The 18,440-nt window shown below is 40.1% G+C and overlaps 1 protein-coding gene across 1 annotated transcript in view; it reads right to left on the bottom strand.

The window, feature by feature from the left end:
• AGGF1 (angiogenic factor with G-patch and FHA domains 1) overlaps positions 1 to 18,102 on the bottom strand; it is a 39,843-nt gene extending 21,741 nt beyond the window's left edge. The window contains exons 1-5 of the mRNA XM_008055265.1: positions 17,507 to 18,102; positions 12,449 to 12,551; positions 9,340 to 9,542; positions 8,344 to 8,508; positions 1,708 to 1,896 (exon numbers count right to left, since the gene is read on the bottom strand). Of these exons, the coding sequence (XP_008053456.1) occupies positions 1,708 to 1,896; positions 8,344 to 8,508; positions 9,340 to 9,542; positions 12,449 to 12,551; positions 17,507 to 17,722 (876 nt within the window). The 5' untranslated portion in view covers positions 17,723 to 18,102. The remainder of the gene's footprint in view (positions 1 to 1,707; positions 1,897 to 8,343; positions 8,509 to 9,339; positions 9,543 to 12,448; positions 12,552 to 17,506) is intronic.
• Between the last annotated feature and the right edge of the window lie 338 nt (positions 18,103 to 18,440).

Raw genomic sequence — 18,440 nt, forward strand, 5'->3', positions numbered from 1 at the left:
ATATTGTGAGATGGCTAAATTAAGTTAATTAACATGTATATTACTTTACATACTTATCCTTTTGTTGTGGTGAGAACATGTAAAATTTACTCTCAGAAATTTTAAAGAATATAACACATTATTATTAACTATAGTCACCATTCTGTACAATGGACAAAGTTATTACTTTAGCCTTAGAAGCAAAGAGTTATTTTCCTCGTTTTCCTTTGGTTGGCAACACACTCTCAATTTTCTTTCTAGCTTAGAGCAACATGATGAAGTGAATTCATATGTTCTTTTGTTACTTTATAAAATATGAGAGCATCTCACACACATATATTTAATAGCAGCATAAATTCAGTTTGGAGACTGGCTAAATATTCACAGTTATGATAAACTACATACACTTCCAGCAATACAGACTCACCAAGGACAAGAACAAGGGCAAGGAGCTGAAAACTGTGAGGAACTTTACAGGCTATCATACATTACAGCAAAAAACTTCTATATCTATATATACTTAAACAGTTTCCAATCTTGTATATTTTATTATTATTGCTTATTGGACAGTATATTCAGAGAAAAAGTGAGTGAAACTGCCAGAGGTGTCACTTTTTATAAGCGATTTGCCAGTACAGAATGTTAGATAAATATTCATGAAGAGTTAAGAAAGTGGGGACCTACATATGGGCACTGAGGCATATACATGTATTTCAAATAATTTACTCCAATCTCCTCACCCTATTGCCTTCTTTCCACATAGCCTCCACCTCCAAAAACTGAGGCTCACAGAATATCTTTAAAAATTAAAAAATTGATGAGTATACCTTAACTTAAAAAATCATTTTTTGTATTTCAGTCATATACTCTTCTATTCCGAGGTACTATCTGTGAAAAACAGACACAAATCCAATAGAGACCAGAAAATAAATGCAACAGAATCCTAACTCCTTATGTGAACTTTAGAATTTGGTATTCTTTTAAGGAATTTTTCTTTGGCTAAGAAAAGCATGAGATAAAATTTCGAGAGTAAAGTATCAAATAGTTGTCACAATTCACAAAAGGTCAATAAACAAGTCTTTTTTCCTGCCTATAAACCACCAATCTTATCTGTTTAGGGAGAAGAACACTGATAACGTTTTTTAATATTTTCCTTCTTCCAATTTAACATTGCATCACAGGCAATTTTAGTGTTTTCCTTAGTCTTTTGGCACCACTGAAGGCCCACATAACACTTTCTCAATTAAATGTACCATCACTTTCTTAATCAATATCTTGCAGGTCATCTAAACTCTTAATCCTAATCAATAAATATCTTACTTCATAGTTGCCAGCAATGGATTTTTTAAAAATGTTTACTAATAGGTTAAAAAAATTGCTCAAAATAACTAAGAAAGCTGAACCTGTATTTATGTCTATCTACAAACTGTTTTTCTTTTATTGTTAATTGTGTGTTGTTATTAACTTATCAACTGAGGGTCTGAATTCTTTCAAATTATACAACACAGTATCTTCCATCTCCCCTAAATTTTACTATCTTCTTCAAATTTTAGAAATGTCTTCTATTTCTAGTGACTGAAAACTTGTGAAAGTCTTTTCTTGATTGTTATCTTAATGAATGTTTTTGAAATATCAAGTTACTGAAAGAGTTTCAGTTTCATAAAAAATGTTGGCTTAACTAACATGCTATCACTATTATGTACATTTTTTAAATTATAAAGACATTACCTTTTCCTCATTTGTCCTAAAAGAATCCAGGTCCTTTCTTTTCTTCTTCAACTTTTTATCTTTACTTTGTTTCGTACTAGACATCTGATAAGGTTGCAAATCAACTCGAGAATGAAACTGATATCGACCACTTTCCACATCACAGTAGTAATATATTCCAGTAGAAGGATCATAATATAATTGATTTTCCTTTCAAAGTCAAGAAAACAATAAGTTCTATTCATGTAGGAGGAAATAAAATAGAAAAATAAGACCTGACAAAAATACCAAATGTATGCAAATATAGTAAATGTTTATTTTCAGAAGACAAAAAAATTTCAGAATAAAAAACACTTGTAATTTTCAAAATACTTTACCATTCAATATCTGCTCTAATTTTCCCAGCATGAAAAAATAAGTAAATCTAAATATTAAACTGAATCATATGAAACTGCCAAAACTTGGCCATTTTTAACTTATAAGAAACAGCTGCCGGGCTTGGTGGCTCAGCCTGTAATCCCAGAACTATGGGAGGCCAAGTCAAGTAGACTGCCTGAGTCCACGGGTTCGAGACCAGCCCGGGCAACTTGGCAAGACCTCGTCTCTACAGTAAAATAAAATAAATAGCCGGGCGTGGTAACATGTGTCTGTAGTTCCAGCTACTCAGAAGGCTGAGGCAGAAGGATCGCCGGAGCCCTGCAGGTTGACGCTGGGGTGACCGTGAGTATGCGTGCTCCTGCACTCCAGTCTGGACGAAGGAGTGAGACTCCAACTCAAAAAAAATAATAATAAAAAATAAAAAAAACCAGCTATTTCATGTAGTTGCACTTACTACACTAAAAAGTTAACAATAAACTTTTTGAAGGCATGAAAACTAAGACATGCATAAGAAAAAGCTGACCATATAAAAGCAATTCCAGACTCACTATTCTTAATGACTGCACACAATAATGGCTTGGTAGTATAAAAAACCCCCAAACTCTCCTTTCAATATAATAAAACAAAGATTTACCTTAAGTAATGAACATTCCACCAATGTTCATTACTTAAAATCAGTGATGAAAATTTTGAAAATAAAGTTCATAAACACCACAGCATAATATTCTATACAATAAAATCAAGAAACTGTCTTCATTAATTAATTCATCCTATGGCAATTTAAGTAAGACTTGCAAGTAAAGCAGCCATGCAAAAATGAATCTTGGCAAATTATAGATTAAAAACTAGAAAAAATAAAATTATGCAAACACCTACATTTATCAGATATCGGCTCGTATTCTATAACCAAGATTTAATTAAACAATTTATATTATTTAGATCATAAATCTATGCAAGACAGACCTGGAAACATCTTATGATATACTAAGATTGAGCAACTAAAACTTCCTGGAAAAGAATCATTTATTTTTCTAACTACTGACACTATTAAAATTTATCATCTTTAATTCATGCATTTTTCAGATCTCATACAAAATATTTAGAATTCTTACCATCTTTTCCTTAACAAACTGAATGGAAGCTTTCTAATCTTTATTTCTAGTGATAATGAGACTTTCATTACACAAACTTTTTTTTAATCTGTTATGTATAGACATTTTCGAAAGAAAAGGAAAAACTTAATTAAAATAAAATAAAAACTAGCACAAACTGGACACAGTGGCTCATGCGTATAATCCCAGCACTTTGGGAGGCCAAGGCAGGAGAATTGCTTGAGCCTAGGAGTTCGAGACCAGCCATAGCCAACATAGCGAGACTTCATCTCTACAAAAAAAAAAAATCAATTAGCCAAGACAGGTAGCTCACACCTATAGTCCTAGCTACTTGGGAAGCTGAAGCAGATCCATCACCTGAACACAGGAGGTGGAGGTTGTAGTGAGCCATGATCATGCCACTGCACTCCAGTCTGTGCAACATAGTGAGACTCCAACTCATTAAAAAAAAAAAAGAACTAGCACAATAAAAAGGGCAATACAATTAAGTCTCTAATTCACTCAGAAATATAACCTGAAATACGCAACCATTTATAGAACTGATGTCAGGAGGAAAGTTACAGAAAAGAAGGCAGAAGACTGACAAAAAATAACGTCTACTTAGAAACTCTGCATTTTCCTGGAAACTAAGTAAATTAAATAATAACTACTCCCTTTGGATAAGAACCTAAACATTAATTTTCTAAGTATTAATTAGCATTGTCAGTTAGCATACTTTCTTGAAAGAAAACCCTCTCTTCACAAAGGACTTAAGAATTTTACCATATGAAGACTGACAAATTAGTAAAATCCCTTATCTTAACTGAGATACTTAGTATTATCAATATGTTCCCTAGATTCATTAACAATAGTATCAGTAACTAGAATGGTGAACATCTACTCCACTTTTGGGCACTGCATTCTATAATTTCCCAGAGGTCCACATTCATTCCTAGATCCTTAAAGCTGAGGTACACTGACGAGTTCCATCACTGTATCGAATCTTGAATAAAAACCAATTGGCATTAGACTTAATGTTGTATTATAAATCAAGAACTTTGCTTTCTGGTTCTGTCCTGGTTCATGGTCCATTATATTTCTGATCCCTTGTTAACTGCCTAGTTCTCACTGTTAACAGATTGATTTATTTTTTAAGTGAAATGCTTAAAAGCACTAAATATAAAACACTGACTAATAAGAATCATGCTGAGAATATATATATATAAAAGTCTCTCCCTGTGGTCTAAATGAATTCATGAAGTATTTGAAATAATTTTTTAAAACTATCACCCCAAGCCTAAAATTAACAATCTCACCTCCCTATTAATTCTATGAAAAAAATATTAGTTTAGATTCTCATTTTATAACAATGTAATAATGATCTACTTTTACTAATAAAAGTTTTATTCAGCCAGGTGAGTTGGCTCACACCTTTAATCCTAGCACTTTGGGAAGTCAAAGTGGGAGGATTGCTCGAGTCCAGGAGTTCAAGACCAGCCTGGGCAACATAACGAGACCCTATCTCCACAAAAAAATACAAAACTGAGCCAGGCCAGCATGAGCCTGCAGTCCCAGCTGAGACAGAGGGACTGCCTTAACCTAGGAGGTTGAAGCAGCACTAAGCCATGACTGTGCCACTGCATTCCAGCCTGGGAGGCAGAGTGAGACTGTATCCACAAGAAAAAAAAAATTTTATTAATAAAGTGTTATTAATATTTTTTGTGTTGCTTTATATATAAAAGATTATTCGACCTCTCTAAAACATGTACGCATCTATTAATAATCACAATTAACAACTTACCTTAAGTAAAAACCTAGAAGTATAGAATCATAAGCTATAATCCTTTTGTCAAACACCTTTGAAACAAACACTTTTTTTTTTTGAGTTTGAGTATTACTCAGTCGCCCAGGCTGGAGTGCAGTGGCATGCTCACAGATACTCCAGTGTTGACCTGCTGGGCTCAGGTAATCCTTTCGCCTCAGTCTTCCAAGTTGCTGGAACTACAAGTACGTGCTACCATGCCTGACTAATTTTTTAATAAAATTTATTGTACAGATGAGGTCTCACCAAGTTGCCCAGGGTGTTCTCAAACCTGTGGGCTCAGGCAATCCCCTCACCTTGGCTTCAAAAAGTGCTGGGATTACAGGCTTGAGCCACCAGGCCCGGCCGAAACAAACAACTTTTAAATGTAGCTTTTTGGCCTCCCAGCAGAATTCTACAAAACCAACAAGGAAGAGGTGCTATCAGTCCTATTGAAATTATTCCAGGCAATGAGAAAGACGGAATTCTCCCCAAATCATTTTACAAAGCTAACATCACACTGATACTCAAAACGGGTAAAGATCTAACAAAAAAAGTTCTTTTTTTTGACAGGCCAATATCCCTAATGAACATAGATGCAAAGATTCTCAACAAGATTCTAGCAAATCGGATCCAACAACACATCTCAAAAATCATCTACCATGATCAAGTAGGATTTATCCCCAGGATGCAGGACTGGTTCAACATTCGCAAGACCATAAATGTAATTAAATACATCAGTAGATGTAAAAACAAGAACTACATGATTATACCATGATACAGAAAAAACTTTTGATAAAATCCAGCATCCTTTCTTGATAAAAATCTTCAAACACCTAGGTAAAGAAGGAACATATACCTCAAAATAGGAAGCACCATCTACGATAAATCAACAGCCAGCATATTGCTAAACAGACAGAAACTAGAAATATTTTCCCTAAAAAAACCAGAACAAGACAAGACTGACCACTCTCACCCCTCTTGCTCAACATTATTGGCAGTCCTAGGTAGAGCAATTAGACAAGAGAAAGAAATCAGGGGTATCCATACAGGAAAAGAGGAAGTAAAGTTATGCCTCTTTGCTGACAATATGATCCTATACATCGAAAACCTAAGAGAATCTGTCAACAACCTGCTTGCACTGATAAAGGACTTCAGCAAAGTCTCAGGGTACAAAATAAATTTGCAAAACTCATCTGCATTCTTATGATCTAACAAAGAGCAGGCAGAGAACCAAATAAAAAGCATAACCCCATGTACAATAGCCACACACGAAAAAAGAAGTACCACAGTATCTTCCTAACCAGAGAAGTGAAAGACCTTTACAATGAAAACTACAAAACACTGCTCAAAGAAATCCAAGACACAAACAAATGGAAAAATATTCCACGCTCATGGATAGGAAGAATCAACATTGTTAAGATGTCCATCCCACCAAAGGCAATCTAGATTCAACACAATACACATTACATTACCAACATCATTCTCAGACCTGGAAATGCCAATACAGAAATTCATATGGAAACATAAATGACCACAAATAGCTAAAACAATCATTAAAAAAAAAGGGCAGGAAGAATCACACTTCCAGACTTTAAACTTTACTATAAGACTACAATAATCAAAACAGCCTGGCATTTGTACAAGAATAAGCATATGGACCAATGGAACAAGACAGAGATTCCAGAAGCAAAACCTCAATTTCTCAACCAACTCATCTTTGACAAAGCCTCTACCAACACCCACTGGGAAGAGAAGCTCTTCAGTAAATGGTGCTGGGAAAACTGGCTGACCACAAGCAGAAGATTGAAACAGGACCCCTACCTCTCACCAGACACAAAAATGAACTCTAAACAGATCAAAGACTAAACATAAAACCTCAAACTACAAGAACCTTAGAAAATGCAGGAGACACCCTTAAGGAAACTGGAACTAGCAACCAATTCCTGATCAAAACCCTAAGTGTTCATGACATAAGAGATAAAATAGACAAGTGGGACCTCATCAAACTGAAAAGCTTCTGCAGAGCAAAAGAAACCATCAAGAGAGCAAGGAGACAACCCACAGAATGGGAAAAAATGTCTGCCAACTATATATCTGACAAAGACCTAACATCCAGGATCTGCAAGGACTCAAATGTGCAGAAAGGAAAAAAACAAACAGCCCCGTTAAAAAGTGGGCAAAAGACATGAAAAGACACTTCTTAAAAGAAGATATACGAGCAGCCCACCAACACATGAAAAAGTGCTCAGTCTTACATATCATCAGAAAAATGCAAATCAAAACCACAATGAGAAACCACCTAACCCCAGTAAGAATGGCCATCATTAATAAAACAACAGATGCTGGCAAGGATATAGAGAAAAAAGGAACACTTCTGCACTACTGGTGGGAATGCAGACTAGCAACCTCTTTGGAAAAGTGTGGCGATTTATAAAATTAGACATTAGGCCAGGCTCGGTGGATCAGCCTGTAATCCCAGCACTTTGGGAGGCCGAGGTGAGTGGACTGCCTGAGCCCGCGGGTTCGAGACCCGCCTGGGCACTTGGCAAGACCTCGTCTCTACAATAAATAAAAAATCAGCCGGGTGTGGTAGCGTGCGTCTGTAGTTCCAGCTACTTGGAAGGCTGAGGTGGAAGGATCGCCGGAGCCCAGCAGGTCGAGGCTGCAGTGGCCGGGAGCGGCCACTGCACTCCAGTCTGGGCGACAGAGTGAGGACTCCAGCTCAAAAAAAAAAACAAGAATTAGACATTAACCTTCCATATAACCCAGCAATTTCCCTATAGGGAATATACCCAGAAGAACACAAATCATTCTATAAAAAAGATACCTGCACATGTTTACTGTAGCACTATTCACAATAGCAAAAAACATGGAACCAACCGTGCTGCCCATTGAAACTGGAGTGGAGAAAAAAACTATGGTACATATATACAATGGAATATTATGCAGCCATAAAGAAGGACAAACACACGGACTTCTCAGCAACTTGGATGGATTTAGAGTCTATCATACTCAGTGATCTATCATAGAAACAAAGAACAGAGTACCTGTTCTCACTCTAAGTGGACCCTGAACATTTAGTATAAGACTATAAGAAAGAGATTGGCAGTAGTGGGATACTACCTGGGTGGGAGGGGGCAAATACAATATCAATAAGAGTACTCGATCTCACACCAGGCAAAGTGGGAACCAAAAGGGAGGCCCAAACCCTACCTGTACAATGACCGCTTGTATACCTAATCCTGAATTATACTCCACATCTTTAGAATAAAATAAATGAATAAATAAATGCAGCTTTTTGCTTTTCTTCAGCTTAGAGTTTGATATTTGATGTCAGGCACTAAATATACAACCATACAGTATTAAAAGGTCTGAAATACTTACAGAATCATAATAGAAACCAGTGCTGTGGTCAAAATATAGTCCAGTATTTTCATCATAACTAAATCCAGTCTGTGATACAGCAGCTTCAGCTGCAGCTCTCAAACTCTCAGCTAATGATGACCCTTCTAAGGATGTATCTTCTGTTGCTAACACAGATGTTGGCTCCTACAAAAGATACAGTCATATCAAGTAAGACAAAAGCCTCTGTACACCAATTTAAAAATTAGCAGAATTCAAAACAATAAACAGACTTAAATCATTACTTAAAACTATGTTTAAGCAATGACTTCAGTTTCTATAACAAAAGGGATGCCTACCAATTACAACTTAAACCACTTTTTAAAATATTCACCAATGAGTCAGTTATTTCAATTTCAACCCAGTTTTGAAGACATCAAAAGTGAGCAACAATTATTCAAAAATAAATGTATGATAATATAGAGCAGCAATCCACAAAATACAGACACTGAGATATTCTGTAAGACAAATGATCTAGATTCTTTAATAATTATATGTTCAATCGGAAAAAAATTTTAAAAGAAGAAATGAAGGAGAAAGCTATAGATTTAGTGGCATATATAACACATAGTGGGGAATCCTCACTCAAACAAACTGTAAAAACAAATTCATAAAAAACATTCAAGGAAATCTGAACAGTGACAGTGACTTAAAGGAGGCATCAACAAACTTTTTACGTGTGAACATGGTATTGGGCTTGTTGCCTAAAGTTGGCTGAGTCAAAATATATTGACAAGTTTTCTTTGTTTCAGTTCTTGCATACATCATAAAAGTTGAGAATACAATGTAGCAGGAAAACAACTATACATTTAATTTTGGTTTTCAAAAATTAAAATTTTTTTGCATAACTATACATAAGAATGTTTACAACCCCTGTATATGATGTGATGGACCAAAGAAATCTATTTTTCTGCATAACAATGAAGAAGAACAAGTTCTTAGGCATCAACAGTTTTATAGTTTTTAGTATTTTATTACCTGTGAACTTGAGGCAAAATGGTCCTCTTGTCTACATTCAACATTTTCTGTGATATTGGTATCAGTGTAAACATCATTTTCTACTTGTAACTGGTCTTTCAAATTGAAAGTAGGATTTTCAATATCCTGATCTTGCTGCTCTGAGAGTTCAGTCACTTTATTTGGAAGACTAATATCATTACAGTATGTCTGATAATAATAATCTGTAGAAAAACAAATTAGGTGATATATCATATTAAAATAGTATATATAAAAAGGTCTTAACCCCAAAGCACTGGCATTGATTGCAAAAAGCCATACTGCAAATAGCACATATTGCAAATAAATCATGATTTTACAACTGTACAATTTTAAATTATTAAAAATGATGGTGCAAATAAAATTGCAGAAGTATTTTCCTTTGATTCTGCCAGATCAAGGCCTCTCTCCTCTGCTGACACTATTAACAATAGCAAAAACATGAAGCCAACCCAGATGCCCATTGAAAGTGGACTGGAAGAAAATGTGATACTGATGGAACACGTGGATTACCACTGCAGCCATAAAGAACAACAAAATCACATCCTTTGCAGCAACATGGATGCAGCTGGAGACCATCACTGTAAGTGAACTATCACAGAAACAGAAACAGAATACTGCATGCTCTCACTCATAAATGGGCCCTATATGGGTTTATTATAAAGTAAACAACTCAGGAATGACCAAATGAAGGAGAGACATGGGGTAAGGTATTTGTCTCCACTCATAAAACTCAAGTTAACCTCATCAGCCCTTCTTGGCCTTCATGACATAGACAGATCCCACCATCTTGGCAGCAACCATGTGACTAACCCACCCATCTGCCTGCTGTCCATCATCCGATGTCAGTACCTGTGCTTACCTGTCCCCTCGTGATGATGTGGAACAGACCACCACCCAATCACCTTATGACCTTCCCCATCAAAGGGAAGGATTAAAAGGACTCAACCACGAGCAGCTGCCACCATTGCCTTGCTAAGCTATGGTGTGCCCATGTGCTCTTTGTGCTACGGCCAGGCCATGTTTCCTGGTTTTGGCCCTCTTCCCTACCTTAGGGAGGTGAATCTCCTCTTTCTCTCTAATTCACTTTCTAAAAAAAAAAAAAAAAGTACTTTTCCTTTGATTCAAATGTCTCCTTCAATACCCCAGTTGTCAGGTTAAAAAGAAAAAAAGGCAAGTAGATTTGGATTTTCCACAGCAAAAGTAAAAACAAAATAGATAGATTGATGGTGTTCAGTCAGGAACACTTAGCAACTCTTAATACTGTTGCTTATCAATGACAACAAAATAAAGGCAGGGAATTAGGGGTTGATTTTCCTGTCAAAGTTCTCTTCTGATGCTGCTTTTAAAAATATATACATAGGCTGGGCTTGGTAACTCAGCCTGTAATCCCAGCACTTTGGGAGGCTGAGGTGAGGGAATTGCCTGAGCCCACAGGTTTGAGACCGGCCCAGACAACTTGGTGAGAACTCGTCTCTACAACAAATAAAAAAAAATTAGCCAGGTGTGGTAGCATGCGTCTGTAGTTCTGGCTACTTGGAAGGCTGAGGTGGAAGGATCACCAGAGCCCAGCTGGCCGACGCTGGGGTGGTCGTAAGTATGCATGCCACTGCACTCCAGTCTGGGTGACAAAATGAGACTCCAATTCAAATAAATAAATAAAAGTGTGTGTGTGTATCTCATACAAGTAATTAAGGTTAGTACTACTACTGTGTTTAGCAATTTCACTAAATTATGTGCTGAATAATGCAAGGCAAAACTTAATGGGAAAGATTACTACTTCTTGTGACACATATGGGGGTGTCAAAAAAATGTATACACACTTTAAGAAATGTTATGGCCGGGCTCAGTGGCTCAGCCTGTAATCCCGCGCCTTTGGGAGGCTGAGGTGAGTGGATTGCCTGAGCCCGCAGGTTCGAGACCCGCCTGGGCAGTGAGACCTCATCTCTACAATAAATCAAAAAATCAGCCGGGCGTAGCAGCGCATGCCTATAATTCCGGCTACTTGGAAGGCTGAGGCGAAAGGATCGCCGGAGCCCAGCAGGTCGAGGCTGTGGTGGCCAGGAGCGGCCACTGCACTCCAGTCTGGGCGACAGAGTAAGACTCCAACTCAAAAAAAAAAAAAGAAAAAAGAAATGTTATGTATGTATTATTTTTCAAAGTTGAATTGAATACAGCAGCAACATGCAGTATGACTTGGCTCAAAAGATGGCTTTAATCAAATGAATGCTAGTGTCACCTTGCGACAAGCAGGACAGTCAAAGAAAATGGCGAAAGCATAGCTGTCAGTCGAGGAATGTAAGACCACTTTAAAGTAGTACGACAATGTGAGTATGCAACAGAACCTCCAACACACCTAACAACTGCATGCATCCGTGATAAGTCTGAGACATGTGGTACTGTGTGTGATGTGCACAAGGGAAGATCCGGGAGGCCTCACACAGCAACAAGTCCTGCAATAGTTTGCTGTAATCAAAGTGTCTGGATGCTGATGGCAATCACTTTGAGAACCTCTTATAATTTCAGAAGTCAAAGGTGACTTGTACTCATCTTTTGTTACCGATATTATTGAATATTACAATTTTAATATAGTTTTTTCTCTTTTTAAAAATGTGTATACATTTTTTGGCACCTTCTGTATATGTTAAAACTCGGTATCTCAGTTACTTTGCATTATAACATAATGCCATGATGTCATGATGGAGGGCTCACCATTCCCACCAGGGTCTAAGTGACTGGCACTACACACAACGTTAAGTAGAACACATCAGTAAGAAAATACATGCCCCGGTCACAAAGAAAGCCAGATATGAATGTGGATAGCTAACTGTATAGCAAAAATTACTCAGTGAGTGGGCCACTGAAGACACCTTAGCAACACTATAAAAATTATAGGACATTACACTTCAAATTTTTCCACCAGAAAGGCAAATTGATCATCTGAATACCAAATCACACAGAGAGAAGGCAACATTATACATAATAGCTCTCATTTGTCTAGCTCTTAGTCTATTTTAAATTTAAAGAAAACTATACATTAGCATGATTTGAATATAACAGTATTAGTATAGCCTCACTATAAGTTAAATACCTGAGACTGACAAAGGAGTATGGTTTTCTGTTTGTACTTCTACATCAGACTTTTTATTATCTTCATTTCTCCCACAATGGAGTATTTTACTGAGTTCTTCCACCTGAAAGAAAACATAGTTTTAGAGAAAATAAATCATGTAACACTCGCATATAAATCACTCTCCTGCCATTACAAGTAATTGCCGAGAACAGCTAGTTTCCCATTTGGAAAAACTAAAAATGTAATTTAATTTTTCACCTTTTACATTTAATTTGCAGAAAGAGATGTTTTAATTCTTTTTTTTTTTTCAGTTGGAGTCTCACTTTGTCACCCAGGCTGGAGTGCAGTAGCATACTCACAGCCACCCCAGCGTCGACCTGCTGGGCTCAGGCAATCCTTCCGCCTCAGCCTCCCAAGTAGCCAGAAATACAGGCACGCGCTACCACGCCCGGCTAATTTTTTATTTATTTTAGAGACGAGGTCTTACCAAGTTGCCCAGACTGGTCTCAAACCCGTGGACTCAGGCAATCTACTCGCCGCAGCCTCCCAAAGTGCTGGGATTACAAGCTAAGCCACCAAGCCCAGCCAATGTTTTTATTCTTAAACTCTCTTGTTAAACATCCAAATATCTCTTCCAAAAAACAGACTAAATTCAGTAATGGAACTCTGTGAACAGGATCCTATATTTCTAACAAATAAGAATGTTGGCAGTACACGGTGGCTCACGCCAGTAATCCCAGCACTTTGGGAGGCTGAGGTGGGTGAACTGCTTGAGCTCAGGAGTTTGAGACCAGCCTAGACAACATAGTGAGACCTTGTCTCAACAAAAAATAAAAACAATTAGTTGGGCATAGTGGTTTGTACCTATAGTCCCAGCTACTCAGGAGGCTGAGGCAGAAGGATTACCTGAGCCCAGGAGGTCCAGGCTGCACTGAGCTGTGACTGTGCCACTGCACTCCAGCCTGAGCAACAGAGTGAGATTCTGACTCAAAAAAAAAAAAAAAAAAAAAGAATGTCTTTATGCTAATATTTTTTAAAGTGAGCAGTTGTCCCTAAATTATTATAAATTTTAACAACTACAAACTCCCGTGACTATTGAGTTAATATCACTCAGTGTCCTCCACTTGGAATTAACTACTCCCTCAAAAATGCCACGTATGAGCTTTAATAAACGTTTTCTTTAAATAGTAGTCCTATAACTAAACAGTAATAGGAGGGAACAGAGAAGGACAATGGTCTGAAGGGACATCTGTCCTACACATGCCGCACTCACTTAAGTGCCCTTGAAAGTGCCCTAGGCCAGAGAGCAACAGCATGGAAATGCCCCAAAGCAGATGAGAAGCAGTCAGTCAGTACACTCAGTCAGATAGGACCTTCATATGAAACAGTGCTTACTACATGCGTGAAACCAACTAAAAACAGCTTCTAAGTATTCCATGATACATAAAGCTTAAACAGAGAAAGGCAATAAAACTGACTATATATAAGTTATCCAAGCACTTCTGGCTACGACCAGGGAAGGAACTCAGGTAAGGCAAGCAAGGCACCTGGGGTGAAATACCTAAGGAGGCACTCACTCTCAGATTCACGCAAGTACAGGGTGCCTATTTGGGAATTGGTGCCCACTAAACTTCTCACCTAGGAGCCTGACTGCCTTGTCTTCGTCCTGGCTCTGACTACTAGCATTACTATGAATTAGATTTAGTATCTACTACATACTGGGCACTATACTTGCTGCTTTGGATAACCCTGCCTTAATTCACACACCACTTTACAAATTAGCTGTCCTGACACCAATTTTACATAAGAATTCTCTGAAGTTTTTGGTTGGTTGGTTTGTTTTAACCCCAAGGCCTGTACATATTCTCAAGCCAATTTTTCACTGCTCCAGATAAAACATATTCAGTGGCCAAGTGAGGTGGTTCATGTCTGTAATGCCAACACTTTGGGAGCCCAGGAGTTGGAGATCAGTCTGGGCAACATAGTGAGACCTTGTCTCTACAAAAAAATAAAAATAAAAAATTAGCCACACGCAGCAGCACATGCCTATAGCCTCAGCTACTCTTGAGCCCAGGAGTTTGAGGTTATGTTGCACCAAGACATACGGCTGCACTCCAGCCTAGGTGACAGAATGAGACCCCAACTCAAAATATATTCAGAAATTTGTAGTGAAAGTTAACAAAATCCACCCTGCCACCAGGGAAGGCTGACTTAGGAGAGTAAGGAGTTATTATTATCCACAGCAGTCAAGACTTTCCGTGCATTTCAATTTTTCATGTTAGACTAAAAATGGGGGCACATGGGAGGACAGATGCCCCTCTCAGGCAGTCACCTTCTCTGTTCCCTACTGCTGCAGTTATCTAGTCATAAGACTACCTTTTATTTCTTTAAAAAAAAAAAAGAATGCTGGCATGGTGGCTCACACCTGGAATTCCAGCACTTTGGGAGGTCAAGAAAGGAGGATGACTTGAGACCAGTTCTAGACCAGTCTGAGCAACATATCTCTACAAAAAATAAAAATAAAAAATGAAGTAGACATGGTGGCATGCACCTGTAGTCTGTGACTCAGGAAGCTGAAGCAAGAGGATAGCTAAGCACAGGAGGGAGAATTTACAGTGGGCTAGGGCTGTGCCACTGCACTCCAGCCTGGGTGACGGAGTGAAACCCTATCTCAAAAAATTTTGTAGTCAAATTAAAAATGTGTCTTAAAGCTTACAAGTGACATTAACATATTTAAGTGAATAGTTATTTCCAGAAGGAAAACACTGCATGATATTGGATTATTGAATAATTCGATAGGGATAGGAACTAATAGTTTTAAATTTTTCTAATTCTTTAGGGAGAACTGCTGTTTTTTTTTTGTTTTGTTTTGTTTTTTGAGTAGGAGTCTCCCTGTTTCACCCAGGCTGGAGTGCACTGGCATGCTCACTGCTACTGCAGCCTTGACCTGCTGGGCTCAGGTGATCCTTTCGCTTCAGCCTTCCAAGTAGCTGGAACTACAAGCACATTCCACCATACGCCGTTAATTTTTTTTATTTTTATTGTAGAGACAAGGTCTCACCAAGTTGCTCATGCTGGTCTCGAACCTTTGGGCTCAGGCAATCCTCTCGCCTCGGCCTCCCAAAGTGCTAGGATTATAGGCGTCAGCTACCGCGTCCAGCCCCAGGCTGCTGATCTTTTTAGCGCCCAGCTGCTGATCTTTTTAAAGATTAGCAGTAAAAACATTTTTTTGTTAAAAATAAAGGCTCCTGTTCACACGGTCCCATTACTCTAGTCAGTGTGCATTTGCAAATTAACAGTAATAACCAAAATGCTGGCTCTGAAGATTAGCAAATAAAAGTTTTCTTTTAGGATTTCTAATGCAAGCAGTGCTTTAGCAATTTAGAATTATAGGCCAGGCTCAGTGGCTCAACCTGTAATCCCGCGCCATGGGAGGCCGAGGTGAGTGAATTGCCTGAGCCCGCAGGTTCGAGACCTGCCCGGGCAACTTGGCGAGACCTCATCTCCACAATAAAAATCAAAACAATTAGCCGGGCGTGGTAGCACGCGTCTGTAGTTCCAGCTACTTGGAAGGCTGAAGGGGAAGGATCGCCAGAGCCCAGCAGGTCAAGGCTGCGGTGGCCGGAAGTGGCCACTGCACTCCTGTCTGGGCAACAGAGTGAGACTCCAACTCAAAAAAAAAAAAACCAATTTAGAATTATAAAAGGGTTCTTTTTTTAAAGGTTGTCATATTTTGTTCCCCCTTCCCATGATATTTTTACATTTGTATTCTCAGAGCACGGTTCTGTACATCATAGGTGTTCAGGAACTGCTGAATAAATGAATTAAAACTTATGTCATAACACAGGATGCCTATGCAATGAGCAAAGTCACTGCAATTCAGCAGTTATTTTCATACCTCATTTACTAACAAAGCATAACAAAGTTTGATGATGTTTTAGTGTTCAGCCTACATATTGGTTTTAAGAAATGTACCAACAAATTATGAAGAACTAGAAAAGTTAAATAGAAATTAATAACTGTGGGGAAAAAAAAACTGTCCTGAGAGTGCAACTGTCCAACAGTATCAAGCAGGAAAAATATTATGCTCTTCCTTTTTTTAAATGTGAGTTTAAATATTTGCCCTTACTGTATGTTTTGCAAATGAAATAAGCTGCTTAATGGCGCTAATAAAAAGCTATAAATTCCCTACTTCATGAGAAAATCCAACAAAAGCCCAGAAAAGCAATCTTACACATGTATAGCATTCAACAGTTCATAAAACTGTTTAAGTCTGCTCACGTTTAATCTTGTGTGCTACTATCATTCTTTTTGTTTGCTTGTTTGTTTGTTTGTTTGAGTTGGAGTCTCACTCAGTCTCAGTCGCCCAGACTGGAGTGCAGTGGCCGCTCCGGGCCACCGCAGCCTCGACCTGCTGGGCTCCGGCGATCCTTACTATCATTCTTTTTAAAGACAAAGCCTCGTTCTGTTGCCCAGGCTGGAGTGCAGGGGTGTGGTCACGGCTCACTGTAGCCTCGACATCCTGGATTCAGGCCATCCTCCTACCTCCACCTCCTGAGTAGCTGGGACCATAGGCATGTGCCACCACATCCAAAAAATTTTGTAAAATTTTTTGCTGAGACGGAGTCTTGCCACCCAGGCTGATCTTGAGCCGCCGGCCCAGCGATCCTTCCGCCTCGACCTCCCAAGGCGCTGGAATTACAGGCATGAGGACCATTCTCACTTGACGGGCATCTGAAGCCCAGTGCAAATGGGAACACCCGATGACTGATAGCGATGGGATTCTGGCTCAAATTCAGCACTCAAAACGGGATCTAGAATGAAACATTACACATGTGCCTACTGCCTCCAGAGTATGGGGACACGCGAGAAGGAAGGCAACGCAGCCACAGTGCTCGCGTTCATTTCTCGCCCGCCGGAGACACTCATTTAACTCAAGTAGCCTGAACTCTGCGTTCGCTCCGAATGCACTTGGAATTAAGGCCGCGCTGAGCTTTCGCCTGCTTATGTCAAGGACTCTACCAAGCACTTCCGAGACCTGCCAGGGGGCCCTTCGCGGGCGGGCCGGGAGCGCACCTGCGTGCGGAGCTCGCGGTTGCTGCTCTCGGCGCTCTGGTACAGCCGTTCCGTGTGGTGCAGCAGCTTCTCGATCTCGCGCACCTGCCGCTTGCAGCTCCGCAGCTCGCGTTCCAACTTCTCCACTTTCCGCCTCAGCTGCGCCAGTTCGGGCTCGGGGGAGGCCGGCGGCGACGACGAAAGCGACCGCGGCGGGGACGGCGCCTCGGAGGCCATGCCCTCCGACGAGGCGGCCACGGCCGCTGAGGGGCTGCGCTCAGGCCGAGACGGGCGCAGGCGGACGCAGGGGCCGCGGGAGCGCGCGGGCAGCGAAGGGCGGCCTCACAGCCGGCCGGCCGCGGCGGGCCCTGGCCATGGCGCCCTGGAACTCGGCGCCGCTCGCCGGACGGGGCTGCGGACAAGCAAGGGCACGGAGGACGGCCCTTGCCCGCTCTGCGCGGCTGTGAAACTGGACAACCTCCCAGGCAACCACCTTCCCCGGCGACCGAGACGGTGGGAAAGACGCTGGCGAAGGAAGGGGCTCAGAAGGCCAGGGGACAGAAATGCTCCGACCGCTTCCGGGGTGACCCGGAAACGACGGCGCCAGCGGTGGGCGGAGCGAAGACAGAACAGGAAGCGACGGAAAGTGGGAAGGGTCTGATGGTGCGCATGCGCGGGTGTCGCCTATGGGGAGGCGAAGAGGGGCGAGGCGATGTGTGACGGCGAGGGAGCTAGCGGGAAAGCCTTTGCGTGATAGAGAGGGTTCCAGCCTCTGTCCCAGGCATTTGCACCTGCCAGTTTCCTTTGAGAAGACGTTCTCTATAGAATGCACTTACTAGCTCCTTGTTTTGCAGATGAGAACAGTGAGTCTCCCAGAAATGATTGGCCAGGAATTAATAGAAATCGGGACAAACCAGGACTGGAGCGTAACGTTCTGGTGTCTGAATACTTGGTC

The sequence above is a fragment of the Carlito syrichta genome, unplaced genomic scaffold, assembly GCF_000164805.1.
Source record: "Carlito syrichta isolate Samal-C Ts95f unplaced genomic scaffold, Tarsius_syrichta-2.0.1 Scaffold301803, whole genome shotgun sequence".
Taxonomy (NCBI): domain Eukaryota; kingdom Metazoa; phylum Chordata; class Mammalia; order Primates; family Tarsiidae; genus Carlito; species Carlito syrichta.